The 27,654-nt window shown below is 50.9% G+C and overlaps 9 protein-coding genes across 9 annotated transcripts; 5 read left to right on the top strand and 4 right to left on the bottom strand.

Annotated features, from left to right (window-relative positions):
* Nucleotides 1-4: 4 nt before the first annotated feature.
* On the bottom strand, nt 5-757 carry PtrM4_114090 (Tymo-45kd-70kd multi-domain protein; the record flags this gene model as incomplete). Its single annotated transcript, XM_066108118.1, has 3 exons — nt 5-172; nt 269-372; nt 439-757. The coding sequence occupies 3 exons, from the start codon at nt 755-757 to the stop codon at nt 5-7; spliced, it is 591 nt and encodes a 196-aa protein (XP_065961303.1).
* Nucleotides 758-5,961: 5,204 nt separating this feature from the next.
* On the bottom strand, nt 5,962-9,108 carry PtrM4_114080 (NIMA-interacting protein TinC; the record flags this gene model as incomplete). Its single annotated transcript, XM_001934789.2, has 4 exons — nt 5,962-6,169; nt 6,258-6,725; nt 6,775-8,654; nt 8,701-9,108. 4 exons carry the CDS (start codon nt 9,106-9,108, stop codon nt 5,962-5,964), a joined length of 2,964 nt encoding a protein of 987 aa, XP_001934824.2.
* A 970-nt stretch (nt 9,109-10,078) lies between these two features.
* PtrM4_114070 (HET domain containing protein pin-c1) lies at nt 10,079-11,923 on the top strand (the record flags this gene model as incomplete). Its single annotated transcript, XM_066108117.1, has 2 exons — nt 10,079-10,220; nt 10,284-11,923. 2 exons carry the CDS (start codon nt 10,079-10,081, stop codon nt 11,921-11,923), a joined length of 1,782 nt encoding a protein of 593 aa, XP_065961302.1.
* Nucleotides 11,924-14,284: 2,361 nt separating this feature from the next.
* On the top strand, nt 14,285-14,531 carry PtrM4_114060 (uncharacterized protein; the record flags this gene model as incomplete). The annotated part of the gene is made up of 2 exons (XM_066108116.1): nt 14,285-14,339; nt 14,392-14,531. 2 exons carry the CDS (start codon nt 14,285-14,287, stop codon nt 14,529-14,531), a joined length of 195 nt encoding a protein of 64 aa, XP_065961301.1.
* Nucleotides 14,532-16,032: 1,501 nt separating this feature from the next.
* On the top strand, nt 16,033-16,334 carry PtrM4_114050 (uncharacterized protein; the record flags this gene model as incomplete). Its single annotated transcript, XM_066108115.1, has 3 exons — nt 16,033-16,113; nt 16,160-16,282; nt 16,332-16,334. 3 exons carry the CDS (start codon nt 16,033-16,035, stop codon nt 16,332-16,334), a joined length of 207 nt encoding a protein of 68 aa, XP_065961300.1.
* Nucleotides 16,335-16,771: 437 nt separating this feature from the next.
* Nucleotides 16,772-18,628, top strand: PtrM4_114040 (uncharacterized protein; the record flags this gene model as incomplete). Its single annotated transcript, XM_066108114.1, has 1 exon — nt 16,772-18,628. The coding sequence occupies one exon, from the start codon at nt 16,772-16,774 to the stop codon at nt 18,626-18,628; it is 1,857 nt and encodes a 618-aa protein (XP_065961299.1).
* Nucleotides 18,629-20,734: 2,106 nt separating this feature from the next.
* Nucleotides 20,735-22,968, bottom strand: PtrM4_114030 (Clr5 multi-domain protein; the record flags this gene model as incomplete). Its single annotated transcript, XM_066108113.1, has 4 exons — nt 20,735-20,935; nt 21,137-22,666; nt 22,718-22,745; nt 22,856-22,968. The coding sequence occupies 4 exons, from the start codon at nt 22,966-22,968 to the stop codon at nt 20,735-20,737; spliced, it is 1,872 nt and encodes a 623-aa protein (XP_065961298.1).
* Nucleotides 22,969-23,352: 384 nt separating this feature from the next.
* PtrM4_114020 (FabG, Dehydrogenase with different specificities (related to short-chain alcohol dehydrogenase)) lies at nt 23,353-23,997 on the top strand (the record flags this gene model as incomplete). Its single annotated transcript, XM_001934784.2, has 2 exons — nt 23,353-23,753; nt 23,805-23,997. 2 exons carry the CDS (start codon nt 23,353-23,355, stop codon nt 23,995-23,997), a joined length of 594 nt encoding a protein of 197 aa, XP_001934819.2.
* Nucleotides 23,998-24,443: 446 nt separating this feature from the next.
* Nucleotides 24,444-27,048, bottom strand: PtrM4_114010 (Atrophin-1 multi-domain protein; the record flags this gene model as incomplete). Its single annotated transcript, XM_066108112.1, has 3 exons — nt 24,444-24,740; nt 24,906-25,624; nt 25,677-27,048. The coding sequence occupies 3 exons, from the start codon at nt 27,046-27,048 to the stop codon at nt 24,444-24,446; spliced, it is 2,388 nt and encodes a 795-aa protein (XP_065961297.1).
* Between the last annotated feature and the right edge of the window lie 606 nt (nt 27,049-27,654).

Raw genomic sequence — 27,654 nt, 5'->3', positions numbered from 1 at the left:
CAATTTAAACGGCGATGGCGCGGCGTGTGGACATGGTGTTGGCATTCCTGCTCACAGAGAGACCGTCGTACTTGGCGATGCAAAGGCTGAGGGTACCGGTCAGGGTCGAGGCCTCCTTCTGGAAATCGGAAGCACGTGCCTCGAAGGTGGCGATGAGCATGAAGGCAATGGTCTACATGAAGATGTCAGTAATGAGAAAGCCAGAGCGGGAGAATGAGACTGCAGCGCCATTGCAGAGAGAAGAAGAGAAGGGAAGGTAGAAACTCACGTCAACAACACCCTCGATCTGCCTCAGCACGGCAGCAATAGGCTGGCCGATGAAAGGAACAGCCTGGAAGAGACCGGCCTTGCCGATGAGGATGTTCAACAATGCTTGATGAACGCGGACAAACTGAGTTATTGTTAATAATCATATTGATGCGAGATAATGAATTGTACTTGCCTCACGGAATGCCTCGAAGACTGCATCGGTGGCTGGGCCAGCAGGCTCCTTGGGCATGCCTTGCATCTGAGAGATGGCAGCAGTGGCGGTTGTAACAATATCAGCAAAGCCGAAGATGAGCTTGGGGAAAGGTCCCTGGCCGATAAGGATGAGGGGACCGTTGACAAGGCTGATGCTCTGAGCTGGCTGCTGGAGCGCCATGCTCTTCTGGGTGACGACCTTGATGTTGACGGTGACCTCGGCAGCTGAGATGGCAGCAGTGATGGGAGTAGCAAGAGCCAGAGCGGCGGTGATGATGTTGCGGAAGGCGACCATGATTACGGTAGAGGTGATTAGATTGTTAATAAACAAGTGAGGATTTGGAGTGGAGTATTGAAGAGTGAGGGAGTGATGATGGAGCTGGGTGGTGGTTGAATGGGTGGAGGATTGTAGGACCTTTATACATCTTTTCGGTGAGTAAAGAGAGTCACTTTGATGTGATGGACTAGCTCAGTCGTGACTAGAGGCGCTGATCACATCCTGCATGTTGTTGGGATACGCCATGGCTGAGGGTCATTCCCCAGGATGACAGAGTAGGTGACAGTGACTAAGACCGCAAGGTGGATGGTGCTCACGTCTCCCCAACCTCATAGATCGTCGTGCTTGCTAGTGAAGTCCCACTCTACCTTGACTACATTTGATAGGATGGCATTCTACTATTCAAAAAACGGTGTCGGCACGCATGGTTGGAGGATAATTCGTGGCGGTAGTATGGTGTAGTGTGTGTGATCCCATCTCGACTAATTTGCGCACGATGAGTTTCTAGGGTAGACCCACTGAAGAAGGTGCTACATGTACTGTCCACACTGATTTCAGTGTCATGTTTAATTGTGCCTGAATTTATTCATTGGATCTGTACGCTACGGTTGACCTATGTAAGACAGGTCATCCAAGACCACTTCCACAGCAAACCTCTAAAGGGTCCCAGAGAGTTACAAGAGTCTTCAACCTGCTAGTCACGACTCACATGTCTGAATATGTGTGCCATCACACTGCCACGCCGATGACCTGCTAAGCTAACAGAGGCTAACAGTTATTGGAAAAAAGATCTTTGAACAACTCATCGCTGGGAATGCACAGTCCCGAGGTGCTTAGGCGGCCGTCCAAGACTTAGGGTTGAAGATCTACATGAGGTTTGCTTCTGATCGCTCCAACAGAACGCAAAAGGGAAAGCATAGGGGTAGTAGCGGGCACTAACACACGGCTCAGCTCGGTAGTGTTCAGGCCAGCAATTATAGCAGTGTCTGATGCTAGTCCCGGCGCGTAAGGGTTGTAGATATGCCTCAAAGTAGGATAGGTGATCCGCTCCAAGCCGTAAGATCTCTTGGCAGGTAGCATTGCCCTAAACGAGTTGATCAAATCGGTGATTTCGCCTGAAGTGCCGTCGCAAAAGGATGGCTGTCGATCTGGTACGGTACGGGTCGCAAATCCTACCGGCTGCTGCCGCTGTTACGTCATGGCTCAAACCACCTCAACACTAAATGATTTGCGCGAGCTGTCCACACCGCGAGTTTTATTGAAAACATCCTTACTGCAGAGCGGTCTTTCTTTTAAAAAGGCATTAGTGGAACATGATAGCATATTGGCAGTGAACACACAGATGGCGAAGAAAGGATTACACCGTGGTTTGTGTGCGGGAGTAGCCTTCACAATGCAGGGTTCCGGGGATGCCTGCCATCCCCTGGATGACAGATGCAGATGAACCATCGGCGTGTGGGCCGCCAAAACCAATCAAGGTACTCAAGGTTTGCTTTTGGGGGGGGGGGGGGGGGGGGTCCAAATCCCATCTCGGCCTAGAGCCGTGGCGTCGTATCGGCAAGCCGAGATCCCCTAGCCTAATCGAAATCTCGGTGACCCCGTTCTGCATCCTCCGCCACTACAACGAGTCAACATTCTTTACTCTTTGAACTTGCATGATACGTTCTCCTGTAACGTGATGCATTTCAACTAATGCGATCAAAGCAGCGATCTGGATGCTAATGTGCCCTGAACATAATATCGCTTCACTGCCTCCTCACCACGCAACCAATACGACGCCACGATGCCCTCCCCAACCTGTCACTTGTCGTTTGCTCAAGGTTCGCATGTACATCCCCACCTTTCTACGTGCCGTGGTCGATCAAACATGGCTCTAGCAAAAGCAATGCGAGGACAACACATGGGTGTCTTACCGACCTTTCTCATACATTGCATAATACTCTAAGAATACTGGTTCCCGCTGGGTCCAGCTCTCGAAGCCCCTGTTCCTTGATTTTGAAGACCTGCGAGGACGGGAAAGGCGGACCTCGTTGAAAGGGTCAGACACGTGGTAACGGCTCAGATACTTTCACCGATGAGGACTCAGCTGAAGCCAAACCCCTTTTAACGTCACACACCGCAATCTACATTAGCATCACACGGTCTAAAAACAGTCATGATTACGCTTCGACCAAGCGACAGCGCTTGTGAAGCCCTAGTCACGTGAATCTGTGTTCTAGATACTCATATCGAGATCACTTTGTCTGAACTCCATCCACCGGTAGTTTCCCCTACCGTTGAACGTTTGAACGTTGACTGCCCAAGAGTCCAAACACGCAAATTCGCGGCATAGATTGGTTCGATGTAGTTAGTCGGGCGGGGTCAGGACGCTTCGATAAAATCAACCTGGGTAACTTTTGGTAGACTTCATAGCTAGCGAGTGGGGGTGAGTGCTTTTTCTCGTCCTGGCCTTACTCAATTCAACGCGGGCCGAGTAAAGCAGCCTATTCGTGTTGAGAAGGTACGGGAACTTGGTAGGTTTGGGCCAGCACCGAGCCGACCTACCTAGATCCAAAGAAGCAGCTCAAGTAACCTCACAACAGCACGACGCGGAGGCAAAAAAAGCACTCTTACATGCCGAGGCTTTATTTCTCTTTGAGCACAATGAAACAACTAGCGACCGTGCGACGACAAAGAAATGAGCGTCTGATTGTTGCTCAGCAGATCTCACCGGTGTCAAGTGAAGGCAAAGTTGAGATCTATCGAAGTTTGTATCGAGGGTGCTGGCTGTCTGCCTTGTAACAACACAGCTGCAAGTCAACTACCCCACAATCCTCAACGTCCCTCCCGCTGCCATTACTTAAGGGGGCGAAATGAAAGGCTTCCGTGCATAACCGGACGGGTGGCTGCGCATATGACACGCTGCGGGCAGGGAACCCGCGTGCAACCCGCGATTCATCTCGGGTCCCAAAGCGCTCAGACCCATGTTTAGCTGCCCGCCTGGAAGCATGCTTGCGGTGGGGAAGATTCTATCAAAACTTTGGTTCGGGCGGAAGCACTGACGTGAGAGGTCGTTAGGTACACCCTTGAACGAATACACCATTACTGGCGCATACAAACATAATATCGCACACAGTAGTCCAAAGATCTTGGTAGCAAACACCAGATAAGACAGTAAGAACATTATGGAATCATCGTTCACGTGGGTTATCGATCAGTGTCTTGCTCCTGCCTGTTGGGACAACCGCACCATAACCCTCAACATATTTACACCATATTCCCAAATCGCTCACCGTAACAACCTTTTAGGCAAATTCAGAATAATAAGAAGCAAACATACGCCTATATAAGCTTACCTCGCCGTCAACTGCCCCAAGCCCAAAAAAAGGAAGTAGCGATTCGATGAAGCCGCTCGGCAATACCGACGAACGCAGTAGCCACAACCAAACCCTTTCCCCACAATCTCGTGACTCGCCCCCACAAGTATTTCTAGTAGATTTCGCGAAGCCTGCGCTCTAATAAACTCTATTTGCGGTTTCTGCCCTTCAGCCCATTCCTGGACCTGGCAGCACGTGTTCGTCTACGCGCCGTGGCTTACCCTACGACGATCGCTCTCTCTCGGGAAATCAGACAGAGTCTCAGTTCTGCACAAGGATTGGATCGAGGCCTCGCTTTCTTAGTGTCGACTCTTTGGAAGCGGGCATGATCGATGGCTTGGCGGTGATCTTCATCGTGGTTGGTATCGTTGTGATCACCCACCCCCTTTTAGTACTCGCCCCTCCAACTTGGGTATCGACATGTTCCCCTCTACAATGATGGAGCGTGTTCGTGCTGGCAGATCGCAGGCACGTACCGACCGCATCCACCACTGTCAGGTTGCCCCCGCACCGCCAGATCGTCTTGGTACCAGTAGATCCTTTCGCACTGTCAGTTCCCCTCATCGCCGGCAGGAAAGATCACCTCCAAACTGGTAGATCAAGTTCCCCTTTTACTACCACAGGCCCACTCTTCCACCTCTTAGCTAACCCCTCCGTCAATACCCCACCCTAACAGGAGGAATACGTCCACAACCACCTCAACACGTTCAGAGACCATCACTTGCCCCGTTGTCTTCACAGACATCGAAAGCGGAAACAGTGCACCTTTGAGAACTCGTAAATCACCTACGATGTATAACCATCGCGGCTACTCCTCACACTAACATATCCTATGCCTCAAATTTCTCCACCTGGACGTCGCACACCCGGTCCCCATCTATGACAGTAGCTATACACAAGCTCCTCAATAAATAGAACATCAAGTAGTTTGCGCAACATCCCATATAGATACTTGAACATACACCCTTCCCTCTACCATGTAATCAAACTACGTGTGCGTGACAATTTAACAGTGACAGTGGATTTGCCCATCTCTTGTATATCTGTACCATGATATAGTCGACCCGGAGCCGCCAAAATTACCGCATCCCAAAGTCTTCAAATGATCACATCGACGCAGCAAATTTGCGATCGAGGAGAACCACCAGCCTGTATATCCGCATTAGAACAGCCCCCACAATTCACGCATAGCGGTGTCTAGGAACTTGGAACTAGATACTCATCCCCCGCATTTCCCCAGATGCTCTTTCAAGTAGACCAGCAAAGCCCACAATCCCTGCGTGACTTCGAAACACATCAAGTCTACGCAGAACGCTTATCGTATGCACGTAAACCATGTAGCCAAAGAAAATGACAGCGTGGTCTTGATGAACCTCGACCTTCATCGCACATATGCATGTTTATCGAACCAAATATTTTCATATCAAATGCCTCATTTATTCGAAAACCACAAGCCATGATATGGAATTATATAGCCAAGGGAATACACGGAGTTCGACTCAGCACTGTGTGAGCGCTTCATTCAATGTTTGTTCAGTACTATGATCTGGCAAGTCACATCAAGAAACCATGGTTGATGAATGAATCCGGTTCTGCGGGTTTGTGGGCAGTCGTCGAGAGCTGTGGTCGCAGTGTTGGCTGCGGCATTGTGCATAGGTACTACAGGTTGGAATTTCATTGCTGCGCATAATAACACCACATGATTTTCGATCCATACATCACAAAACCAGTTTTCCGTGTTAAATTTTGATAATTCGTTAAGCGTTAATGAGTGAATGTCGATACGTGTGCGATAGCGAAGTCATCGTTGTTGCTCAAAGCCCACTACGCGAGCCCTAACAACACCGCAACAGAGGGGCAACATGCCTAGTAGCGTCTCCCATAGCCCTGCTCGCCATATCCACCTGAGCCATACTCTTGCCTCCTCTCGCCATACTCATCTTCTTCGTCACGGCGGCGACCATGGCTACGAGGCTCTTCGCCGAACCCTCCGGGAACGCCGGAAGCGCCATAAGACTGGTCTGATCGCTCACCTCCGTATTCTAGGCCTTCTGAACGACCGTACCCACCGGAACTGGTAGATGTCAGCACTGAAAGAATATGCCTTTGCAATGGCACAGCATCCTGCGACCATAACTGCCATGTAAAAATGATCAACCTACCTCTGGCGGCCGTAGCCTGATTCCTCTTCACGGCCATATCCACCAGTGCTATAAGAGTCAGCACCGTATTGTGGTTGCTGACGACCGTAGCCTCCAGAGTCACCGCCATACTCCTGGCGTTCATACCTGGAAGATTCTTGACGACTATATCCCTGTTCTTGGCCATAGCCTTGCGAGTAGCCTCCAGTCTGGCGCTGGGGTGACCGGCTGCCGCTCTTCTTGCGACGATGCTCGTGCCCATGTTCGCGAGAGCGAGAGCGACGCCTGTGTTCACCCGAACCTGAACGACGCTTGTCAGCATCATCATCCGAGTCGTCATCGTGCTTTTTGTGTTTTCTGTGTTTCTTCTCCTCCTTTTCCTCCTTCTCACGCTTCTTGCGTTCCTTCTTCATGCGCTTCTCGTAGGAATCCTCGCCGCCCGAATCCTCCGAATCGTTATCGGAGTGCTTTTTGGACTTACCGCGGCGTCTACACAAGTGTTAGCGTTTGGTCCACGAGTGGTGTCTTGACTACTTACTCCTTCTCCTCCGAGTAGTACTCCCCTGACCGATCGAAGCCTTCGCGCGTCTCCTCAGAGCGCCACTCATCACCATGCTGTACGCGACGTTCCTCGCGACGTTCATATCCACCAGCGCCACTGTAGCTGGAGGTCTGAACTGTTTGTTGGTAGCTGTAGGATCCACCACGCTCGTCCTGCTCTTGGCGGGAGTACTCCTCACGACGTCCGCCGCCGGGGTACTGAGTATTCTCGTACTCAGCACGGCCATAACGATCGCCATCACCATGTGAAGATCCCTGATGGCGACCAGTCTCCGAGTATGACTGCGTGTAGGAGCCGTCCTGACCGTAACTCTCTTGTTTGCGGCTCTTCTTCTCGTTATCACCAAAAGCACCTCCAAGTAGGGAGCCGCCGATGCCTCCAACAAGGCCTCCGACGAGCCCACCCAAAGCGCCGCCACCAACAGCTTCACCAGCAAGCTTACCAACTTGATCAGTGGCTTGCTGGATTTGGGGGTTACTGCTGCCTCTGCCTCCACCTCCAGAAGAACCGATGTTGTTGGCCATGCCTAAGGGTTTACCGCAACCATGGCCCTTATCTTGAACGTTCTCTTTGTGATTCTGGCCATTCTCAACGCCCTCACGACTGAGCTGATGGCGGAACGTCCTCCTTGCGTCTTCATCTTTGGATTCCCACCACCGTTGGACTGCACCAAACATGATGTGGCGACCTTGTACGACTGATTGATCTCTAGATGCCTGAACGCAAGCAGGGTGGTGGAACACGCCCTGTATGATACGGTCGATAGTTTGCTCAGGGTCTGCTTGACCGTCCCAGCATTGCACAATCTGTGGAACGGCCCAGCTCAAGACAGCCGAAGCGACTTGTCCAGCGGGCTCGTTGAGGACGTTGGAGAAGTGGTCCTTGGAAAGCATACTGTGTGTAGGATCGGTGCAATCGTCATCGTTGAAGACGATATGCTGCTTGTCGCGGGAGCTCGCAATGACTTCGCTGGATCCAGTTTCGAGCTCAGCCTTGACTTGACTGAGAATGGGCAGAACATAGGGTGCGAGAAGACTGAATACGAAGACAGTGACTTGGTTTTGGACTTCTTCGAGTAGATCTGGCAGGATGGGAATTTTTTCGATGAACTCAGCAATAGACTGCATGATCTCATCGTGGAACTCCATAATGGGGTAGATCTGCTTGACAAGCTCTCCAATCTGCTCAGTAAAGGCCTCGGGCTCTTTTGGAGTGATGCGAATATTGCCCATAGCAGCAGCGTTGGCGTTGTCCTCGAGCTCGTCGGCCTTGCTAGCCTCATCTTTACCACCAAAGATGCCAGGTGGAAGCTTAGCGAGGAGTTCCTTGATCTTGCTCTTATTTTCGCTTCTCTGAGCGTTCGCCATAGCACCTTCGAGCTCTTGAAGTTCAGATTGCGTGGCCTTGTCGGTAATTTCTCCGCACACTGAGTGCAAAAAGTCGACACCGCCAAAGGTACCAGTCACAATGGGGTATACCTGCTTCCTGGCATCTCCGACTTCAAAGAGAGCATTTCGACCGACATGGGGGAAGATTTCTCTTTCTCCCATTTCGATCAAGGCAAGCTCAATGTAGTTGGAGTGAGCGGAGTAGTCCTCGAGACAGTGCGTCGCAGTACCGAGAAGACGAAGAGCTTCGTAAAAGTCAGGACCACGTCCGCCTGAGCGTTGACCGAGGTCGATGCAGCGCCTGAGCAGATCGCGGACCATTCCAGCCGATGTTGTAATGCCCACGTTCTCTGATGCAATATAGTTCTTCAGACCGGTTCGTTCGTCAATGCTGAGTTCGCGACGTTCGTCAATGGGGGCTCGTAGGCGACGATCGTAATCGCGGGCATCGATGTTGTCGGCGTAGTCCTAAAAGATCAGCCATTATCCACGGTTGGGGGGCTTCGATACGAACTTTGGGGTTGTCAATATGCTCTTCTGGCCTGTAGCAGCCCAGGCGGTCACGGGTAACTTCAAATTCCTTGGTACCATATCCAAAGCTCATGAATCCGAGAACCCAGAGCAGGATACGGATAGCCTCTGCAGATACCATCTTGACTGTGCCGACATCGACGGCCTGTGAGTAGTCGCGAAGCCAGTTGCCAAAGTAGACGCGCTTGACGTCCATTTTGCTGAATTTCTTGCCAGTCTGACCGCTGATGAGCAGCGTAAGGAGCGTATCTTCAATGTCTCCATGGCGCCAGTTCTGTCCCTCGATTGAGCTCAAGCTGGCAATGTTACCCGCACCAAAAGCTGCAGTGGGGCGTGCCCAGAACACGAGCAGAATGAGGCATGGTAGCCAGATGTCGCTGATTTGCGGCATCGTGCTAATGTTTTCGTATGCTCTTATAAATCAAGGAGATTTATGAGAAGGTCAATCGAAGGGGAGAAGACGAGAGGAGGAGTGTGCTCAAGTAACATGAGATGGAAGCTACTAGCGCAGTTTCAGCTCCGGTCTTGGTTGAATTGCCCCGCCACAAGCTGACGTAGAAGGGTCCATCACCCACCAAGATGCGCCGCTAATCGCAGGAAAGCGGTGTCGACCAAATTAATTCTGTCACACTCGTTGACATGTGTCAGCCAATATTTGCAACACACAGCAATGCACTGGTCTAGAGAGTCGGAAGGCGACATGATGCGTAAGAAAGGGCGATAACTGCAAAGGCAGTTGCGGATGTTATAGCATGATGCGGACCGTATATGTAGAGACTCCCAGCTGTTAGTATGAACAATAAGTTGCCATTGCATAAAACATCACAAACAGGCATGCGAACGGAGAAATAGACGCTGCTAAAGATATCAAAGTCCTGTCCACAGTGATGACAGGCGCTGCTATTGGATCGTATGGTCCCGCTATGCAAGCGCTGCAATGCGGCACAAAGTCACACAACTTAGCCGCTCGTCGGACATCGAAGAGGACAATATAACTTGTCGAGCATGCAGTGGATAGCTTGGTTCGCTATCGAAATTTCCTCCTCCATATAACCGCACCCAGTCTGAGAACTATGTTACGAATAGACTCAGTTTTCGGCTTGCACGGTGACGGAGAGGTCCAAACTGTCGCGGATGATTATTGTTCCGAATGTTTCGAGAAACTGCTGCCTTGGAGACGGTCTGAACATGACTGGTTCACTTTTCACCGGACCCTTTACGAGTTGATCGAATGCAGTAGCCGGTGCAAACTATGTAAATATATTTGCAGTCTCTTCGGGGACTCCCACTTGGAGCGCTTCCTTGCTCAAGTGGCCGATCACAATTCAAAACAGGATGGATCTAGGAAAGAAGCGCCAACTATGACCCTTGACTACATCACAAGAGATTCTCGCCAAGGACCGGATGGGTCTCTGGACCACGTTGTTGTGCGTGTCGAGTTGATGCATTATGTTTCTGAGAAAGTTCGGAACCTCAGAGCATTCACAATTTACACAAAATCTGGTATGAACATCAGTCTTCTCACCGTCTCACTAGCTGCCCTTAAGACACGCTAATTGAGTATAGGAAAAGCATTTGATAGAGCAGTCTGGAGCGATAATGATCCCACTGACATCAAAGCACGTAGCGCAACGATTCGCGAGTGGCTAACAGAATGCAAGGCACATCATTCTAGCTGCCGGAAAACGTTGAAATCAAACACCCCTCTATCAGCGCGTATACTTGCCATTCAAGAGCTCGGACGCGACAATTACATCGTTAAACTTATCCCCACCGACCACATCGACTTGCATAATGAGCCACATTTAGTCCTTAGTCATGTATGGGGTGGCGTGGAAATCGCTTGTAAGACAACTGGAGACAAAATTTCACTATATCAAGATATCGGCATCAACTTTGCTGCATTACCCAAGACTTTCCAGGATGCCGTACGAATTACCGCTGCTATAGGCTTCCAATACCTTTGGATAGACAGTTTATGTATTATCCAGGATGACGAAGAGGACTGGCAGCGCGAAAGTGCCAAAATGGCAGCGATATTCCGTGCAGGCACAATTACACTTTCCGCAACCATCTCAGAAAATAGCCACGGAGGTTGTGGCCTGACGACCACACTTGCTCCAGCAATGCGTTTTCGCAACATTAGTGGAAGAGGCCCAGACTTTGCCGCTCGAGAAATAGCAGCATTTGGACAAAGTCCGACTATTGTCATGAAAAGCGAGTTGCGCCATGCACCGGTCAACAAACGGGCGTGGATATTACAAGAGAAGATGTTGTCACAAAGAATCCTCCATGCCATGGAATCCCAGTTTGTATGGCAATGCTTGGGGGTCACAGAAAGCGAGGACGGCATTGCAGAGGTAGAAAATCAAAAAGGCAACGGCTCTATAATCGCGGCCTGGCCCGATACCGACTCCACACTGCAAAATACCCAGCTCGTGGGCAGACACGAAATCAACCGGCGCTGGTGGATCACCGTATCAGATTACTCACGTCGTTCCCTTACTAAACCAATCGATCGATACGCCGCCATGGCCGGGATCGTGCAGCTGCACCAAGAGCTATACTGCGACACTTCCATCGTAGGACTCTGGGAAAATGATTTAGCTCTTCATTTGTCATGGGACGCATACCGGCCTCGCAATATGACCGAGGCCCTGCGGGAACCAGCGACGCGTCGCCCCAGCTGGACTTGGATGTCTTTCCAGCACGGCAGCGTCGCAATATGGCCACCAATTGAATGGGATGACCTGAGAAGAAAGGGACAGAGAGTAGGAGATCTTGGCATTGTTTACCAAGCCCAGATTTTGCAAACCAATATTATATGGAGCGGCCGGCCATTAACTTCTGACCCCAGCGGCAGCACGATCCGCATTCGGGGAATCTTTCTTCGCATGCCGCGACCCAAGCCGGTCAGAGCTGGTGTCATTAGTCCACTGCATCTCGATCCAGGCATACCTGAAGAAGAGGGTGAATACGATACGCTTGCCCTTGCCGCCTATGTACGCAGCGCAGCTCTGATTCATCAATCGCCGTTTATCACAACAACCTATTTGGTCGTTAAAAGAACGGAACTATATTATCAAGGAGGGAACCAGGATGAATATATGCGTATTGGACGAATGGAGTTGACAGAGAGTTATAATATGAATACGCATCATGTATATCAGCCTAGAGGCGTTTGGAAGGATATCATACTAGTTTAAGATGGTAGCGAGAAGTGAAGAGCGACCGGGTGCCACTGGTTGCAGATACTTCCCCTGCCAGACTCCTTCTCGTCTTCCTGGTGTCCCAAAACAGTCGCTCACCATTCTGTCGTTACATACTGCGATTTGTTCGTCGAGGCCGCGACATTGATCGCGCGAGACTTTGGAAATCTACCCTCTATACGCAGTTCTTATGTTAGTATCTTGGCTGGTAGTCAAGTAGTTGCAGCCCTGTAAACATGCATCTTCGGCTCCAAGACAGGTTCAGTATTATCCGGAAGCATGACTAGAAGCTTTATTTTCAAATAGTGAGTGCCGCATTGCTGCATAACGCCATGCAGCCAGATTAATAAATGCCTGAAGGAATGAGCTCGTTGAAACAACCGGTGGCGGTGCAAACCTCATGGATCTCACTGGCGGTTGTGTTGAGGAAGTCGCCGATGATGCGGCCAATGTCGCCTTCCACGGTGTGGCACTTTTGTTCATATCTCCCAATCTCGCAACCTTCGCGCCTTTCTGGTACACATTCCAAAAAACAACAACACTGCGACAGGTTTATGGGCCAAGGTACTTAAGAAGGTGAGCGCCTGAAGGTGCGAACATGTCGGCGCGAAGAATGTGCGTGAGCAGGTGCAGATCGGGGAGGCGCGAAATCCTAATCCGCTAACCGTAATTGAGCTAGTGCCCGCCCGCCTACCGAATTGGGGTTGCCACGCTGCAATTGGCCTGCAGAACTGCAACACCATTACAACCTCCTCGAGAACACACAAGTTCTCGTAATTTTCTTCTATACACAATGTTCTCTTATCTATCTTAGCTGGTGGTCAAGTAATCAACTGCCATAACTACTTGTTTGTAACAATCACTCGGCCACATATTGCAAGTCCAGCGAGCTACGCGGAGTAAGGGAGGTTGGCCGACTGCAGTCAGCAGTCATCGTGGGATATCATTATAGGCCAAGATCAGTCCCGTATAGCGGTAGTATCCAGATGTTGCTCGAAGAAGAAGATGAGGTAGCGTAAGCGACGTCTATCTTGCGATTCTCCGCTGAAGACTGTTGTCCTCGACTACCACTGTTCATTGTCACGGCTCTAGAGCTTAGAGAAAAGCGCATACTGCAGTTAGCATAAGCGACTAGTCTCCTGTATTCACTATTTTCAGACGTTCCACGAAGAAGCCCACCATTACCAACTGTTATCACCAACCCAAAGCGCACGCAAGACTTTACAAAACAGGACGTGCTCTGTTTAACCGCCACTCGAAATTTTACAAAGTTCATATTCGGCACTACGGAAAACACCGTATAAGACCCATGCTCATCTAGGCATCGTCATCACGCCAGGAAACCTCTGACCCAAACTGGTAATTGCTATTTCGCGGTAGTGATTGTACACATGAACACGACTTGCGCACGTGGTATAAATTGCATCTAGCCCCCCTCCTCCACCCACCTGCAGCAAATGTGCCTTTACCAAAACTCGATTATCGAATTATCCCAATCTCTATTAGGAAGGGGATCACCTATTCCGTGGTGCTTACCACGCTGCTTAGGTGCATGCAGATACCGGCGGTAAGCATGTCTCAACGCCGCTACCAGGCTCATTTGGGAAACTCGTCCCTGGACACAGTACCAGTACCTGCCAACGGATATGTCGACTGACAAATCTTGCTATGCTGCATCCATTCCTGGAGACAAAGGCGCGCTGTAAGTCCAGTGTGAGAATCAACATTAATGTGTAAGCAATTGCTAGGACCAAACATCTCAAACACTTTCTAACAACCACGACTGTATAGGTATTGATTCGTATCATACTTGCGATCAAGCTAGTTTTGAAGCTCGTCGGTCGGTGGTTTGATGACGCACATAACCGGTATCGTAAGCATATTTGCCCCAGCGGACCCTGGTGAGGGAATTGGGTACTGCGCCTAGGACGGCAGTAACCGATTGTTTCCACGGCGGACACGATCCAGTAGAGTGATCATGACACGCGTCACTTATCCCCACCATTGTCTGGTATCTGCCCTGATACAGCAAGATTCTTACCGAATCTTCGTATCGAAATCTCGCATCACGTCTCCTCGAATCCTATAAAAGCTTGACCATATTTGTGCTCGTATCGCGGCACAATGGGAGCACTGTAATGCTCGGAGCCTCGCAAAGTTCAGCGATCACTCTTTTGCTTAATGGTGACTACAAAAGACCGTCTGCATCCTCCGCGTGACTGGTGTTCATACCTCGACAGCGAATAACTGCTTCACCACAACTCAATCATTCCACTCTTCCAGACATCTGTTTCTCAATAACAAAAAACTTCTTCACCACAACTCATCTATACATCCTTTCTCGATCTTTCTACCAATATGAGGATTACTATCGTCTCCATCGTGTTCCCCGCTCTGCTCGTTTCCGGACAAGGTACGTTTGTCAAATTCGCCCTTCCACACAGCACCTGATAACAGTGTCATAGATGTATGTTGTGGTGGTAAGGGAACCGGTGGATATGTCAATGCGCCGCCCAACTGGTGTGAGCAGCAGAACCCCAACGCCCACATGTACTGTGTGAGTATCGCTATGAGCTTATTATTATACCCCTCTAATCGGGCGTAGTGTGTGGGAAATGGTCTCGAAGGTGGTTGCCCGCAAGCCTTTAACGTTCCTCGTACGTATATCCGGTACGTGGAAACGCGACCGGGTCAACCGCCGCTAGTGTCAGTATCGGACTGCTCCTTGACAGGAACAGCGCATGGACGTACTGTGTCTTATAGTGGTATTTCTTTGTGCGCATATTAGGTTCCTAATCAAATATACTCATGGAGAGCATACTCTAGAGCTATGTCCGAGGCTGTTTCACATCATCTCTTCTCATATCATGTAAAAGCGGCGCTATGTTTGTGTTCGTATCTCGGCGTAAAGGAGGCACTTTTACCCTGGGCGCCCAGCAAAATATGGTGACCGCTGTTCTGCTTACTTTGATGGTGACTTTAAGAGACGGCTTGCGCCTCCTGCGTGGCTTGGATTTATCTCTCCACAGCTAATAACTACTTCACCACAACGCAGCTATTCAACTCGTCTCCGTCTATTTATTAAGATGAAGTTTACTATCGTCTCCGCAGTATTTACTGTGCTGTTCGCGTCCGAGCATGTCTTGGCCTAAAGTGGCAATGGAGGTTTAGTACACCCGCCCCTCTAAACAACACCTATTAACATGTACAGTGAGTGCTCTCCGGACTGCAATACTTGTATGCACTGGTGTGTCAAGTCAAGGCTATCGGGGCGCGAAATCTGGCTGGTGCGAGGAAAATGGAGGCAATATGTACTGTGTGATTATTACTACAGTTGTACTTATTGAAACTGTCTGATAAATTGTAGTCTGTTTGGAAAGGAGATGGTCCTTGTGCTGATCCGTTCGCCGTTCCTCGCAAGGTAGTCCCGTATGTGAGAACACAGCAGGCTTACGTTTCTGACTGCAATAGCGGGGGTGAGTTGGGTGCTACTATTTGCTCTAGAAACCTCTAATCAATCATTCTCACGGGGGACACCATCTGGAGCTATGTGCGAGGCCAACTGGGTGAGCCATTATACAGATGAACTACCGGAGTTACTATCTCAAATTTATACTGTCACATAAGTGCCTGCATATTCCCATCCTCTCGTACACCTCGTAAATGCGATCTTTTAGCAAACAGGATATCCGCTCTTTCGCTCAGTGGGACATGACTACGATACGGCGAGGATAGCAAAGTCGGAAAGCTCGATACATCTGTCACATAATCAAGGAGTCCACAATTCTTCAGTATGGTACTGTCGAAGATGTAGTCTCCAGAGGCGCCCTGGAATCCCCACTTCTACATTTGAAAATCTATTACCGCTACAACCGACCCCTATCCAGATTGCACGCCTTCGCCTTTTCTTTGAACTGGTACACCAAGAATATTTACCGTGGTACTATGGAACAAATGGAAAACCCTGCGCGCACGAAAGAAATCCATTCCCTGGGGGTTGCACATATAAAAGAGTGCTTATACCCCGAAATCTCTTGCGCATCTTACACTCAAGTCACTCCAGCACAACTTCACACTTACTACCTCGTCTATATCTGTCCATCAACATGAGACTTAACGCCATCTCCGCATTTGCCGCACTGCTCGCTTCTGTGCAGGCGATACCTCAATACGCCCCTATGCCAGAAGTAATTATCGCCCAGTCGTGACAGATTGAAGGCACGTTTAGTAAAGCTGCCCCTTTATATACCATTTATTAACATTGTTGCAGCCGAATGGTGCTGTGCCTGGGTAGCTGGTGATTATATCGGAGCGAGGCCCAACTGGTGTCAAGACAACAATGGCGTTTCGCTCTGCGTAAGTGCTTTCTTGAAAATCAAACCTATCGACCCATTCTAACTAGAAGTAGTGCATTCCCGTCTTCCCATGGAACGGTGGGCCCGATGGTTGGGGAGCTTGCCAGAACCCAGCGTTCCCCTATCGTCGCATGAACATTCCATACCGCGATGGTCTGAACCCCATCTCCAACCGTGCTACTTGCACAGGTTATGATGGTGGGCGAACATGTAATGATCAAGGCTACGGCATGTGCATTAAGCATGGCTCTACTTAAACGTCTCAGTGGAGGACTTTCTTGATTCCCCAGAGAGCATGCCATCTTATCACATAGACGGAGCACGCGACTAGACTATCGATTGTCAAGCGTGTGTTGGGATCTAGGGGTCTTGCGGGGAGAAACGGAAGAATAACGTGTCCGTGCGCGTGATGCGCGGATTCGCGTGATGCGCGGGGAACACCAAAACACGTCAAACCCCTTCACCTTCAACACACGTTAACTCCACCAATATGGACCCAATTCAAGCTGCGATTGAAGATATTGAAAATCTAGAGCCAGGAGAACAGTTCTCGTATACTAAAATTGCTGCTAAGCATGGTGTTGTGAGATCTACGTTGACCCGAAGGCACCAGGGCCAGACAAGCTCAGAAAGAGACAAGAACTTCAACCAGCAGAAACTCAACCCACAACAAGAGCTAGAGCTTGTGAGATATATCGAAAAGCTCACAAAGCGAGGCATTCCTCCTACACGAGAGATGATCAGGAATTTCTCATCAGAAGTAGCCCATCAGCAGCTCAGCGAGAGCTGGGTTACTCGCTTCATCAACCGACACGAGATCCATCTCATCTCAAAGTGGACCAGCGCCATGGATCGTACGCGCCACCTGGCTGATTCTGAGTCAAAGTATAGACTCTACTTCGAGCTGCTGCATCGAAAGATCACCGAATATCACCTAGAGGCTCGAGATATATACAATATGGATGAGAAGGGCTTCTTAATTGGCTTGATAGGCAGAAGTAAGAGGATATTCAGCAGGCGTCAATGGGAGAAGAAGGAGGTTCGAGCATCTCTCCAGGATGGATCACGCGAGTTTCTGACAGTCCTGGCCTGCTGCTGCGCTGATGGGAGCTCGCTGCCTCCAGCCCTTATCTACGCAGCTAAAAATGGAGCTATACGATCGAGTTGGGTAGAAGATATCAAGGCAGGAGAACATGAGGTCTTTGTCTCATCATCTCCAACAGGCTGGTCAAATGATAACGTAGGCCTAGCTTGGCTGGAGCAGGTGTTTGATCGCTCTACAAAGCAACGATCAGGTAGATGGAGATTGCTCATCCTTGATGGCCATGGATCTCACCTCACGATGGAGTTTATTAAGTACTGCGATCGCCATAGGATCCTCCTCATGATCCTTCCTCCCCATTCGACCCATACGCTCCAGCCGCTAGATGTAGTGCTGTTCAAGCCACTCTCTCAAGCCTACTCTAACGAGCTCACTAACCATCTCCATAAGGCTCAAGGCCTTATTCCAATCAAGAAAGGGGACTTCTTCCCGCTCTTCTGGAGCGCCTGGATATCCTCCTTCACAGAGAGCCTCATATTGAAGGCCTTCGAAGCCACTGGGATCTGGCCGATGGATGCCAACGTTATCCTTCGTAGATTTGCTAGCACGCCAGAAGCTGAGAGAAGCTCATCGTCAGGGCTCTCTGATCATGACTGGAGAAAGCTCGATCGGCTAGTACGAGCTGCTGTTAATGATAGCCATCAGTATGAGGCAAGAAAGCTGCGCTCAAGCGTTCACCATCTCTCTGTGCAGTATGAGCTTTTAAAGCATGAGAACGAGGGCTTAAAGGAGGCTCTTCAACATAAAAAGAAGCACAGGAAGAAGGGCAAAGCTCTTGACCTTCAACAGCGCCAGGAGTATCACGGTGGCTCTGTCTTCTGGTCTCCTCGCAAGCTGCGTGAGGCTCGAGCTAGAGAAGCAGTACGGGAGCGAGATGAGACGGAGGAGAAACTCCAAAAAGCACGGTCCAAGAAGCAGCGCGAGGAGGCTCGACTGCAGCGTCAAGATGAGCTCGAGGAGAGGCGTGTGGAGAGGCAGAGACTCAAGGAGATGAGGGAGCTTGAGCGAGCTGAGAAAGCAGCTGAACGCGCGCGCCAGAAGGAGGAGAGAGACGCTGCTAAAGCTATACAACTACCCCAAAAGGGAAAGAGGAGAGCTTCAGCAGCTACCTCATCGAACAACAAGCGTCAAAAACGCGTTGAGGCTGCTCGCGCTGGTGCTCAAGTTCAAGAAGAGCCTCCAGCTCCTCCATCAAAGCTCACATCACGTGGCCGCAACGTCAACCTCCCATCAAAATATAGATAGTACAAGTTGATCGCAAGCATCTAATTACTCCCCCTCTATAAATTCGTATAATAACAGCTTATATACGTGGCTTAATAGCTTCATTTTTGAAGTAGTGGATATGGTGTTCCCCGCGCATCACGCGAATCCGCGCATCACGCGCACGGACACGTCAATCAATCGGACGATTTGACGAACATCTACCGACCTCAGCTTTTCGACTTGATTCTCCTCATCGCGGGGTGGGGTTTTGTAATCAAACCGGTAGACGACAAAATTACTACTAGAAAAAATTTGTATCTTTCTTTGACGACAAGATTGTGCCTTTGATATCGAAACGTGAGAAGCGCGACTGAAAAGACTACGTGCTGTAATCACAATCAACACGTAAGTTCATACCACAACACAATCACAGACATGAAAACCAACCACCCAAGCCACCACTCCCAGACTACTATAGCTAAAGACTTCAACATCGCAGCTTATACACCAGATACATATGGGCAACCACAGAAAAGTAAAATCAATTCCATACAACAACATTGGATCACATAAAAACCATCATTTCATATCTACAATAACATCACTCAACCCACTCCCCAAAAATGATTCCAAGAGCTGTGCTACCTGGACAGCAGAATGTCTACAAAGTGCCGATGGATAAGTCCAATGTGATTGTAGACACTCAAAATTCAAATATTCTATCCTTATCCGGAGTTCTAATCTATATTGTCTCTTATCAATTTTTTTATTACGCCGTCTACCACCGTCATTATTACCATTAACATTACCATTATTCGAAATCCCATGTATTCCCCTTCTCCGCCTCTTCCCCCTCACCATCTCCCTCTCCCTCTTCTTCTTCTTCCTCCGCATCTTCTGCCTCGCGTTTACCCCCCCTTATCGGACTCTCCGCCCTCTTCATCTTCACCATCTCCTTCCTCCCCTTCCCCCTCCCCTTCCCCAAACTCAACCACACCACCCAACCACTCCCAAACCCCCGGAAACCCCACAACCATCCTCTCCAAATTCTTCCACCCATACTTGCCCAACTGAGGTAAATTCCCCGGCCGTGGGTTACGTATATCCTGGTAGATGCGCTGCTGGCGCTGCTGGACATGAGCGAGCATCTTGAGGGCCTGCGTGTGGTAAGGGCTTGTGGGGCTGGAGCTGGATGATGTGGGTGATAAGAGAGGTTGGGCGAGGGAAGCGGGGAGGGGGAGGGGGAGGGAGATGGCTAGGGAGCGTTTGCGGGTTTTGGTTTGCTGGGTTGGGGGTGGTTCTCCTGTGACTTCGACGGGCTTGTTAAGGTACTGGTGGTGTTGTTGTTGGCTGGATATCTGGTTTTCGTGTACTAGTGGTTCTATCACCGTTTTCGCAGTTTTCGTGGGGGTATACCCGGGGGTTATGGTGTTTCTGCTGTTTTTGTGGTTCGACTCCCCAGTCCAGTGCTGAGAAAGTTGGTGTCGTTGGTGCTGTCGATATGTTGACGCAAGGCCAGGTTTTGGCATGTTGGGTGTGGGGGTTTGATAACATTGTGTACTCCAACTTTGATAAACGAGAGACTGGGTGGTGTTGGAATCGTTGGACGGGTGAATGTGGTGTGGTAGTCGTTGTTGTGCGCAAACAAAACGTTAAGATTAGAATTACCAACACACAAGAACAATGGAAAAGAGTGACACAGCGACAACGAAAAGAAAGAATGTTCTTTTTTGGCAAACAACGCGCATATATACCCAAGTAGCGGATCAAGATGAGATTTTTATAGTGAGATTGGATAATCGTGGTTGTGACAGGGGCATCCCAAGATACGTTGGATCAGGCATTAATGTCACCAACATTAGCTCTTTGGGGGGGATCTAGATGCAAGAAAACCTATCATCAACAAACATTTTCGATGCAAGAATATCCAATTCCCAGCTATCTGGAAGAATACTTGCATATCGTCATGAATATATGTGTTGGAATGCAGCGCTGCCGCTTTCGCGGCGAACAGGAAAGGTAAATGCGGTAGGTCGAAACCCACCGAAAACCACATCTGGCGCATACACTCTACAACTCCCACCCCCACTCCTACCGACCGGGACCCTGACTGCGAATCCATCTCATCTCACCCCCCCCTCCCACCTAACCCCCTCCACAAAACTCGCCACTCCCACCACCACCAGGCGCCAACAACGCCACAAACGTCGGTTTCCCTCCAACCTCACCGCCCCCCTCCTCACCCACTACATGCCTCAAATACGCACACAACTCCTCATCATCGGTAACCTTGACATAGACGTCTTTATCCTTGCCAACGCCGCGATATTGAATAAGGCCCTCGAGCTTATGGATGTGGGTACCGGGGTGTTCGCGGGTAACCAGGCTGCGCAGTTCGACGACGGACGGCGTGTGCAGGAGGGAGAGCCAGACGGTTTTTACGGGGAAGAGGATCGAGGAGTGGGGGTGGAGGCGGAGGTAAATGGGGAGGGGGAGGACGGCGGTGCCTAGCGAGGGGTGGTATTGTTGTTGTTGCTGCTGGGGGACAATGGGTTGGGCGGAGGAGTATGGGGCGGGCTGCGCTGCGCGGTAGTGGTGGTCTTGGTAGTGGTGGTCTTGGTAGTGGTGGTCTTGGTAGTGGTGGTCTTGGTAGTCGGATAGGGGGTGTATGGCGGCGTCGCTTGCGGCTAGTAGGAGGGACGGGTCGATTTGGAGGTCGGTATGTGGAGCTGGTTCTGGAGCCGTAAATGTATTTTGTGGTATACCTTCTCTGGTAGCACCTTTTGTATGTCGGAGCTTTAGGATCGTTGGATGTGGAGCTACGATTGGCGGTGCAGGTCCAGGTCCGGGTCCTTGGTGAATCTGCTTCTTCTTGTTTGGATTCTTCGAAGTTTTCTCCTGCTGTTGCCTCTTGATCACATCACGTGCCATGACATCTAAAGCCTTTAGCTTTTGCGCATAGTCTGGATGCTCTTCCCCATCCGCGAGTGCTTTGATCAGGTACTCGGAATCGTTGATCCAAGCCTGCTTCAGCTCTGCCCACTGTACCTTGCCCGCCTCGTGCTTGTTGGTAAAGTGGACGGCCTTGAGTTTCTCCGCAAATACGCTTCGTACTTGACGTGTCTGTTCTGGGTTGAGACCAAGTAGGTTCTTCGCGTCAGCAAGCGACATGCGTGTATCCATCGTCCGCAAGCGCTTCGTGACATCCATGCAGATGACATCCAAAGCCAGCGCTCTCTGACTTCTCGGTCGAAATAGCGCATCATAGGTTTGCATCGCCTCGGGCTCCTCTTGGAACATGGTGGTCAAATGTACATTCTCCCGAATGAGCTGTTGTACAATGAGCGCCCACTTCTCTGGGCCCGCAAGAGTCTTCTTGGCCACATCCTGCTCCCTGCAAATGTCGGAGAAGCGCTCTCTCAGTTGGCGATACATGTTATTGTCCAGCTCAAGATAGGCCTTGGCTTCGTCGATAGTAGTCTCGGACGGAAATCGGGGTGGCTCGCCAGGCGCATCTGCTGGAAGCCCAGCCCATCCGCGCGTTCTACGTCGCCGCTTCCGTGTGCGCCACTTCTCGTCGCTCTCGGCTTGAAGTTGCTGCTGGCGGAGTTGCTTTCGCAGCACTTCTTCAGGACTCAGGCCGACGGTATCGGGTTCGGGGATTATGGGTCGCGCTTCTTCGACGGACTGATCAGGATCTTGTGGTCGCGTGGCCTCGGGCTCCTCGTCGTTCTCGTCGTCATCGTCGCTCCCGTCCTCGCTCGAAGAGTCGGCCAGTATCGCATTCCCTATCTGGTTGACGATGCCTTTACCAGGCATGACCTTTGCCTTTTTCTTTGGCTTTGTCTTCTTTACCCGTCCATCTGTCCTCTTAGCTCTTGTCCCGCACTCACGAAGCAGCAGTTTGAGCCTCAGACGCAGGCGCAGCAATTCGCGGTCGTTGATTTGAAAGCCCTCAGCCTGCAGCGTATCGACCATGTCCTTTTGCGTATAATTCGACGCCCATAATGCGCGGACTCGGGCGACAAGGGCGGAATTCTTGTAGGCTGGGTTCTGCTTGCTGGGAAACTCCCATCGCTATGTCGTCCTGTCAGCTGAGATTCGAGGTGGGCAGTTGGCGCCCACTACCTTGAACTGAGTCTGAAAGGCGCGTTTGCTGGAGGTCTGATGTCAGTACGTTGCAAGAGTCAGGGCGCAAAGATGCTGAATGACGCGCCCCCGGTATCGATAGGGCGATCTTGCAAGATGCGCAATATGCCAACGTACCTGGGTGTAAAACCGCGAATCTCCCAGTAACAAATGACCTCCTCTAGACTCCTCCGCTCCTCGACATAGAGCCGATAGCAAATGGCTTCCTTGTCGTCCCAGGAATACACCATATCGGTACTATCTCGTATTGCGCACTTCGGTTTGTCGTATATACGCGAGCGGATACCTAGTTACCTACGTAGGGCGGAAAACTGCGCAAAGGGTTTAATTGGGGTGCGTCAGCCGGAAGTCCAGACGCGCACCCTTGATTCTTCGGGGCGACGATGCACCGAGAAGGTCCGAGGAACGCGCACTACCTCTACATCCCACCTACCGAGTCCTATTGCGCATAGCGGCATATGTATCGTGGCTTCTTTACGGACTTACAATGGCTTCATTCTCCGTAGCTTCCGCGGCGTTGAATCTGTTCTTGCCTTCTTCCTCCTGCCGTCTTGACCTCAACACCACCCCGCCCTTCACCATCTACCCCACACTCTATACAGACTCATCCAGCCATGTCGCGCCCACGTGAGAACAGTCTTTGGACGCCGACTGTAGCCGCACCAGCTGCACAGGCATCGCAGTTGCTTTCTGGCAAGACGATGATGATCACAGGCGGCGTCACAGGCATTGGCCGCGCCATTGTCCTAGGCTATCTTGAACACGGCGCAAACGTCGCAGTAAACCACTTTGACGACGAAAAGTCTGCCTCGCAATACCAATCCCTTATCGAAGAAGCCGCGACAAAACTGAACCTCAGCAAAGAAGACGTGACGAAAAGACTAGTCCAAGTCCCCGGCGACGTAGGCAACCCGGAGACCGGCAAGGCATTAGTCGCAGCCGCCGTCCAACGCTGGGGACGTCTAGACGTCGTAATAAGCAACGCAGGAATCTGCGAATTCAAAGAATTTTTAGAGTACGTATCCTCCCTACCACTTGAAACTACCACATCTAACCACCTCCACAGAATAACCCCAGACCTCTGGTCCCAAACCCTCTCCACAAACCTAACCGGCGCCTTCCACACCATCCAAGCCGGCGCCCACCAAATGACCACGCAATCGCCCCCCCGGCGGCTCCATAATCGGCATATCCTCCATCTCGGCCCTCGTCGGCGGCGCCCAACAAGCCCACTACACCCCCCACCAAAGCCGGTATAACATCGCTGGTCCAATCTGCCGCATGTGCCCTCGGGAAGTACGGCATCAGATGCAATGCGATACTACCGGGCACCATCAAGACGCAACTGAACGAAAAGGACTTGGAGAACGAGGAGAAGAGAAAATATATGGAGGGCAGGATTCCGCTGGGGAGGACGGGCGTTCCGGAGGATCTTGCGGGGCCGGCGGTTTTTCTGGGGAGTGCGTTGAGTGGGTATGTCAACGGGGCGCAGATTTTGGTTGATGGAGGGTTGTTTGTGAATTTGCAGTAGGGAGGTGATGTGTGAGGAGCTAGGAGAACGCGGATAGTTACTACTACTCTGATATAAAGACCAAAGGAAATATTACCGTAAGGATCAAGGAAACCTAAGACGAAGAAACTCCAAAAGAACAAATCTACAAAGTACACCTCACACCCCTTTCATAATTCATCAAAACCCCACGCCTCAATCAGAATACCCTGGATCCAAGTCCAAATTCCACGAGTCAACCACAGGACTCTGGGGCCCACTTGCCATGTCCGCCCTCCCCTTGCCTTTATCCACCTTTTTCACCGCCAGCTTCCACTGGTCCACCTGAGGACTTCCCGTCTCCAACTCTGGAGTCAACGAACTCCCCGTCTCCGCCTCTGAACTCCCTATCTGTTCCACCTCTGGACTTAACGACTCCACTCCACTCCGCGGCTGTTCCACCGCCTCACCCCCCCTCACCGCAGCCACACTCGTGCCCTTACCTGGTGTCGACTGACCCTTCCCCTTCCCCTGTCCACTCGCCTCACCACCCACTCCCCCACTCATCAGCATATCCTCCTTCTCCTCCTGCAGCCTCGCCGCCCACTCCCTCCTCTCCCGCTTCTCCAACCTATTATCCTCCCTCTCCTCCTCCAACCAATCCATCACACCACGCACATCCGTGAACCCCAACCAGCCGCCCTCCCTCCAACTATCCCCATGTAACTTCCTCCCCTCCTCCTCATTCACCTCCGCATCAGCAGCAGGTTTTTGCACACTGCGCGCACGGCCCCATCTACAATACACCCAGCCGTGCGTGAGAACGCGAGTACGCACGCCTTTGTTTTTATAGCTGTCGCGCTCGTACACCACGTTGCTGGGACGACTATGCGGAGCCTCCCAGCCACCGAGGCGGTACGCGGTTACGCCGTCGAGGATAGTGATGGCGGTTACTAGACTGTCGCCCTTGCTTCTCTTGCGCTCTGCGGCGCTGAGACGGGCGCGACGAACCTGTTCCTCAGGCGGACATTTCGCTAGCTCCTTGTGAGGGTTTTCGATATCGAGTTCGGCGATGTTGAAGCACTCCATGCGGTCGCCGTCGAAGTTGTCTTCTTTGAACATGGGTGCGTGGTGGTAGACGGTGTGGGGGTCTAGTCGCATGTGCAAGGATACGAGGGCGGCTTGGGTGATGATGGTGTGGAGGGGTACTAGGACTTCGGTTGGGGAGAGTCGTTCGGCGTTTACGAGGCTGTATAAGTGGCTGAGGTGGACCCAGAGGGCGGAGAGGACGGCGTTGACGTGGGAGGTGAATTTTGGGGGGAGGGTTAGCTTGGATTTTTGCGTGGGCTGGAGGACGGAGCGGATATATAAGGCGTTGAAGCGGTGGCGGACGAAGCCTGGTGGGTTGTTAGTAGGTAGATGGGAGTTGGTGAAGGAAAGGGGGCTTACCATCGTCATCGCGGAGTTTCGTTTCGGAATCAGCAATGCGTTTTAGATTCTCCTTGCTGCCACCGAAGAACGGGTGTTGGAACACTTGCTCAGTAATGATTTTCCCAATAATAGCACATACAAGTGCTCGTCTCTTCTTCTCGTTGAGGAAGATATCGTGCCACCCATAGACACCTAATGGGCCGCCAGAGGCAACACAGTGAATCAACTTGACAGTATCAAACCCCATGCGCATGTACCAATATTCAGAGACTATACCGTCTCGCTCATCCCTTGTCCACGCATTGTCCACTTCTTCATCGAAATGCTGCTTCGCGAAACGTTCCATCCTGTCCATGACCTGCCAGATGGCATCGCGGATCTCGACATCGCGACAGGCGTATTCTGGTTCGCCGATTTCGGCGAGGATAAGTTTCTTGTCTCCGAGAACGCGGGCACGCGTGTTGGGGTGGAGGTCCCAGGATGGGTTTGTGATTTCAGGCTGCGTCTTTCCCGCGGTAGGTTGAGTCTTCCCTACGGCAGGTCGAGTCTTCCCTACGGCAGGTTGAGTCTTTCCTCCGGTAGGGTGCGTCCTTGCTCCAGTAGGGTGCGTCTTTGCTCCGGCAGGTTGTGTCTTTGCTCCAGCAGGTTGCGTCTTCCCCACGGCAGGCTGCGTCTTTCCTCCGGCAGGTGGGGGAGCAGTGGGCGGAAAGTTCTGAAGAGCATCCAGAGAAGGCTTATGCTTCTCTATCAGCTTCTCAAAGCCGACAGGCTGAGGCTCTACCTCTACCTCTTCTTCTTCATTGGAAGACAGGGATTCTTCATCGTTTCCAGACGGGACCACTACGTACATGGTCTTTGGTTTCTTTGTCGTCTCTGCCGTCTTTGGAGTCTTTGGCTTCTTTGCTGGTTCGCGTGCTTCGGGGGATGGAACCATTCCATTCTTCGCAACCGCTTCGATGATCCTATCATTCAACATCCTCTGCTTCTTGATATCCTCAAGCGTTCCCAATCTCTTGCCAGGACCACCTTTTACCCATTTCTCCTCGGCTTTCTTAAGTAAGATATTGGACTGGACTGCTTTGACAAACAAGTCTTGATTTGGTGGGTGCACAACCACTGGCTTCTTGACATTCTTCTTCTTCCTCCCGGTCATCTCAGTTGGCGTGTAACCACTGCCACCGATACCGGCATCGTCTTCATCTTCCGTCACCACAACGCTACCAGCACCACCATACCCCGAATTCATATAGGCCTCTGGTGCGTAGGCATATTTGGGCTGTTTGGTCTGAGCGGGAATACCGCTCATGTTTCCACGCTTACGCTTCTGACTGGACGACCATGGTTTGTTGTCTGGCAACGGTGATAATCCGAGCCTGTCGAGGAAACCCATGTTATTGATGAAACGGCAGGTTGAAAATGAGATGGACTAGTAACAAAAGACTGGCAGTCAATTCAATATGAGAATCAACTGTCAAGATCAATGTCTTGTATTGTTGTGCCTCTTGTATGCTCGCCATGACGGCTTTGTCTTTGTTCGCGCATTGCCGCATGCGACCGGCGTTTGGATTGCGCTTCCGGAATTGGGGTTGCGCCTCTGTCAAAGACGAACAAAGACGCTAACAGCTTCCATCGTTATGCAAGGAACGTAACGATTGTGATGTTGGTTAGATCCGTGATTAAGGTAAGCAGGGTGAAACTTGGCAAGCAAGCAACCAGGGATATTGCATTCCTCTGTACCCAAGGACACCTGCAGGGCTCTGCTGTCGCCTCCAGTGATTAACAACGGATGTTAAGGTCGGGCGAATTTGCAATGTCGCACGTTGCGCACGTTCGTCTAATGATACATTAGTATGTATGGCCGCTTGGTCTATGTGTAAACACCGTCTAATGAACCGCCCATATGATGACTATCATTAAGCTTACTACCGAGAAAGTACCCCAATGTTATGCTACGCTTGCTAATGAGTAGATGGTTTGATGATGATGTGACACAAGG

This window comes from Pyrenophora tritici-repentis, chromosome 6 (genome assembly GCF_003171515.1).
Source record: "Pyrenophora tritici-repentis strain M4 chromosome 6, whole genome shotgun sequence".
NCBI classification, from domain to species: domain Eukaryota; kingdom Fungi; phylum Ascomycota; class Dothideomycetes; order Pleosporales; family Pleosporaceae; genus Pyrenophora; species Pyrenophora tritici-repentis.
The sequence above is the reverse complement of the archived record's forward strand: the minus strand, read 5'-3'. Positions and strand labels throughout refer to the sequence as shown.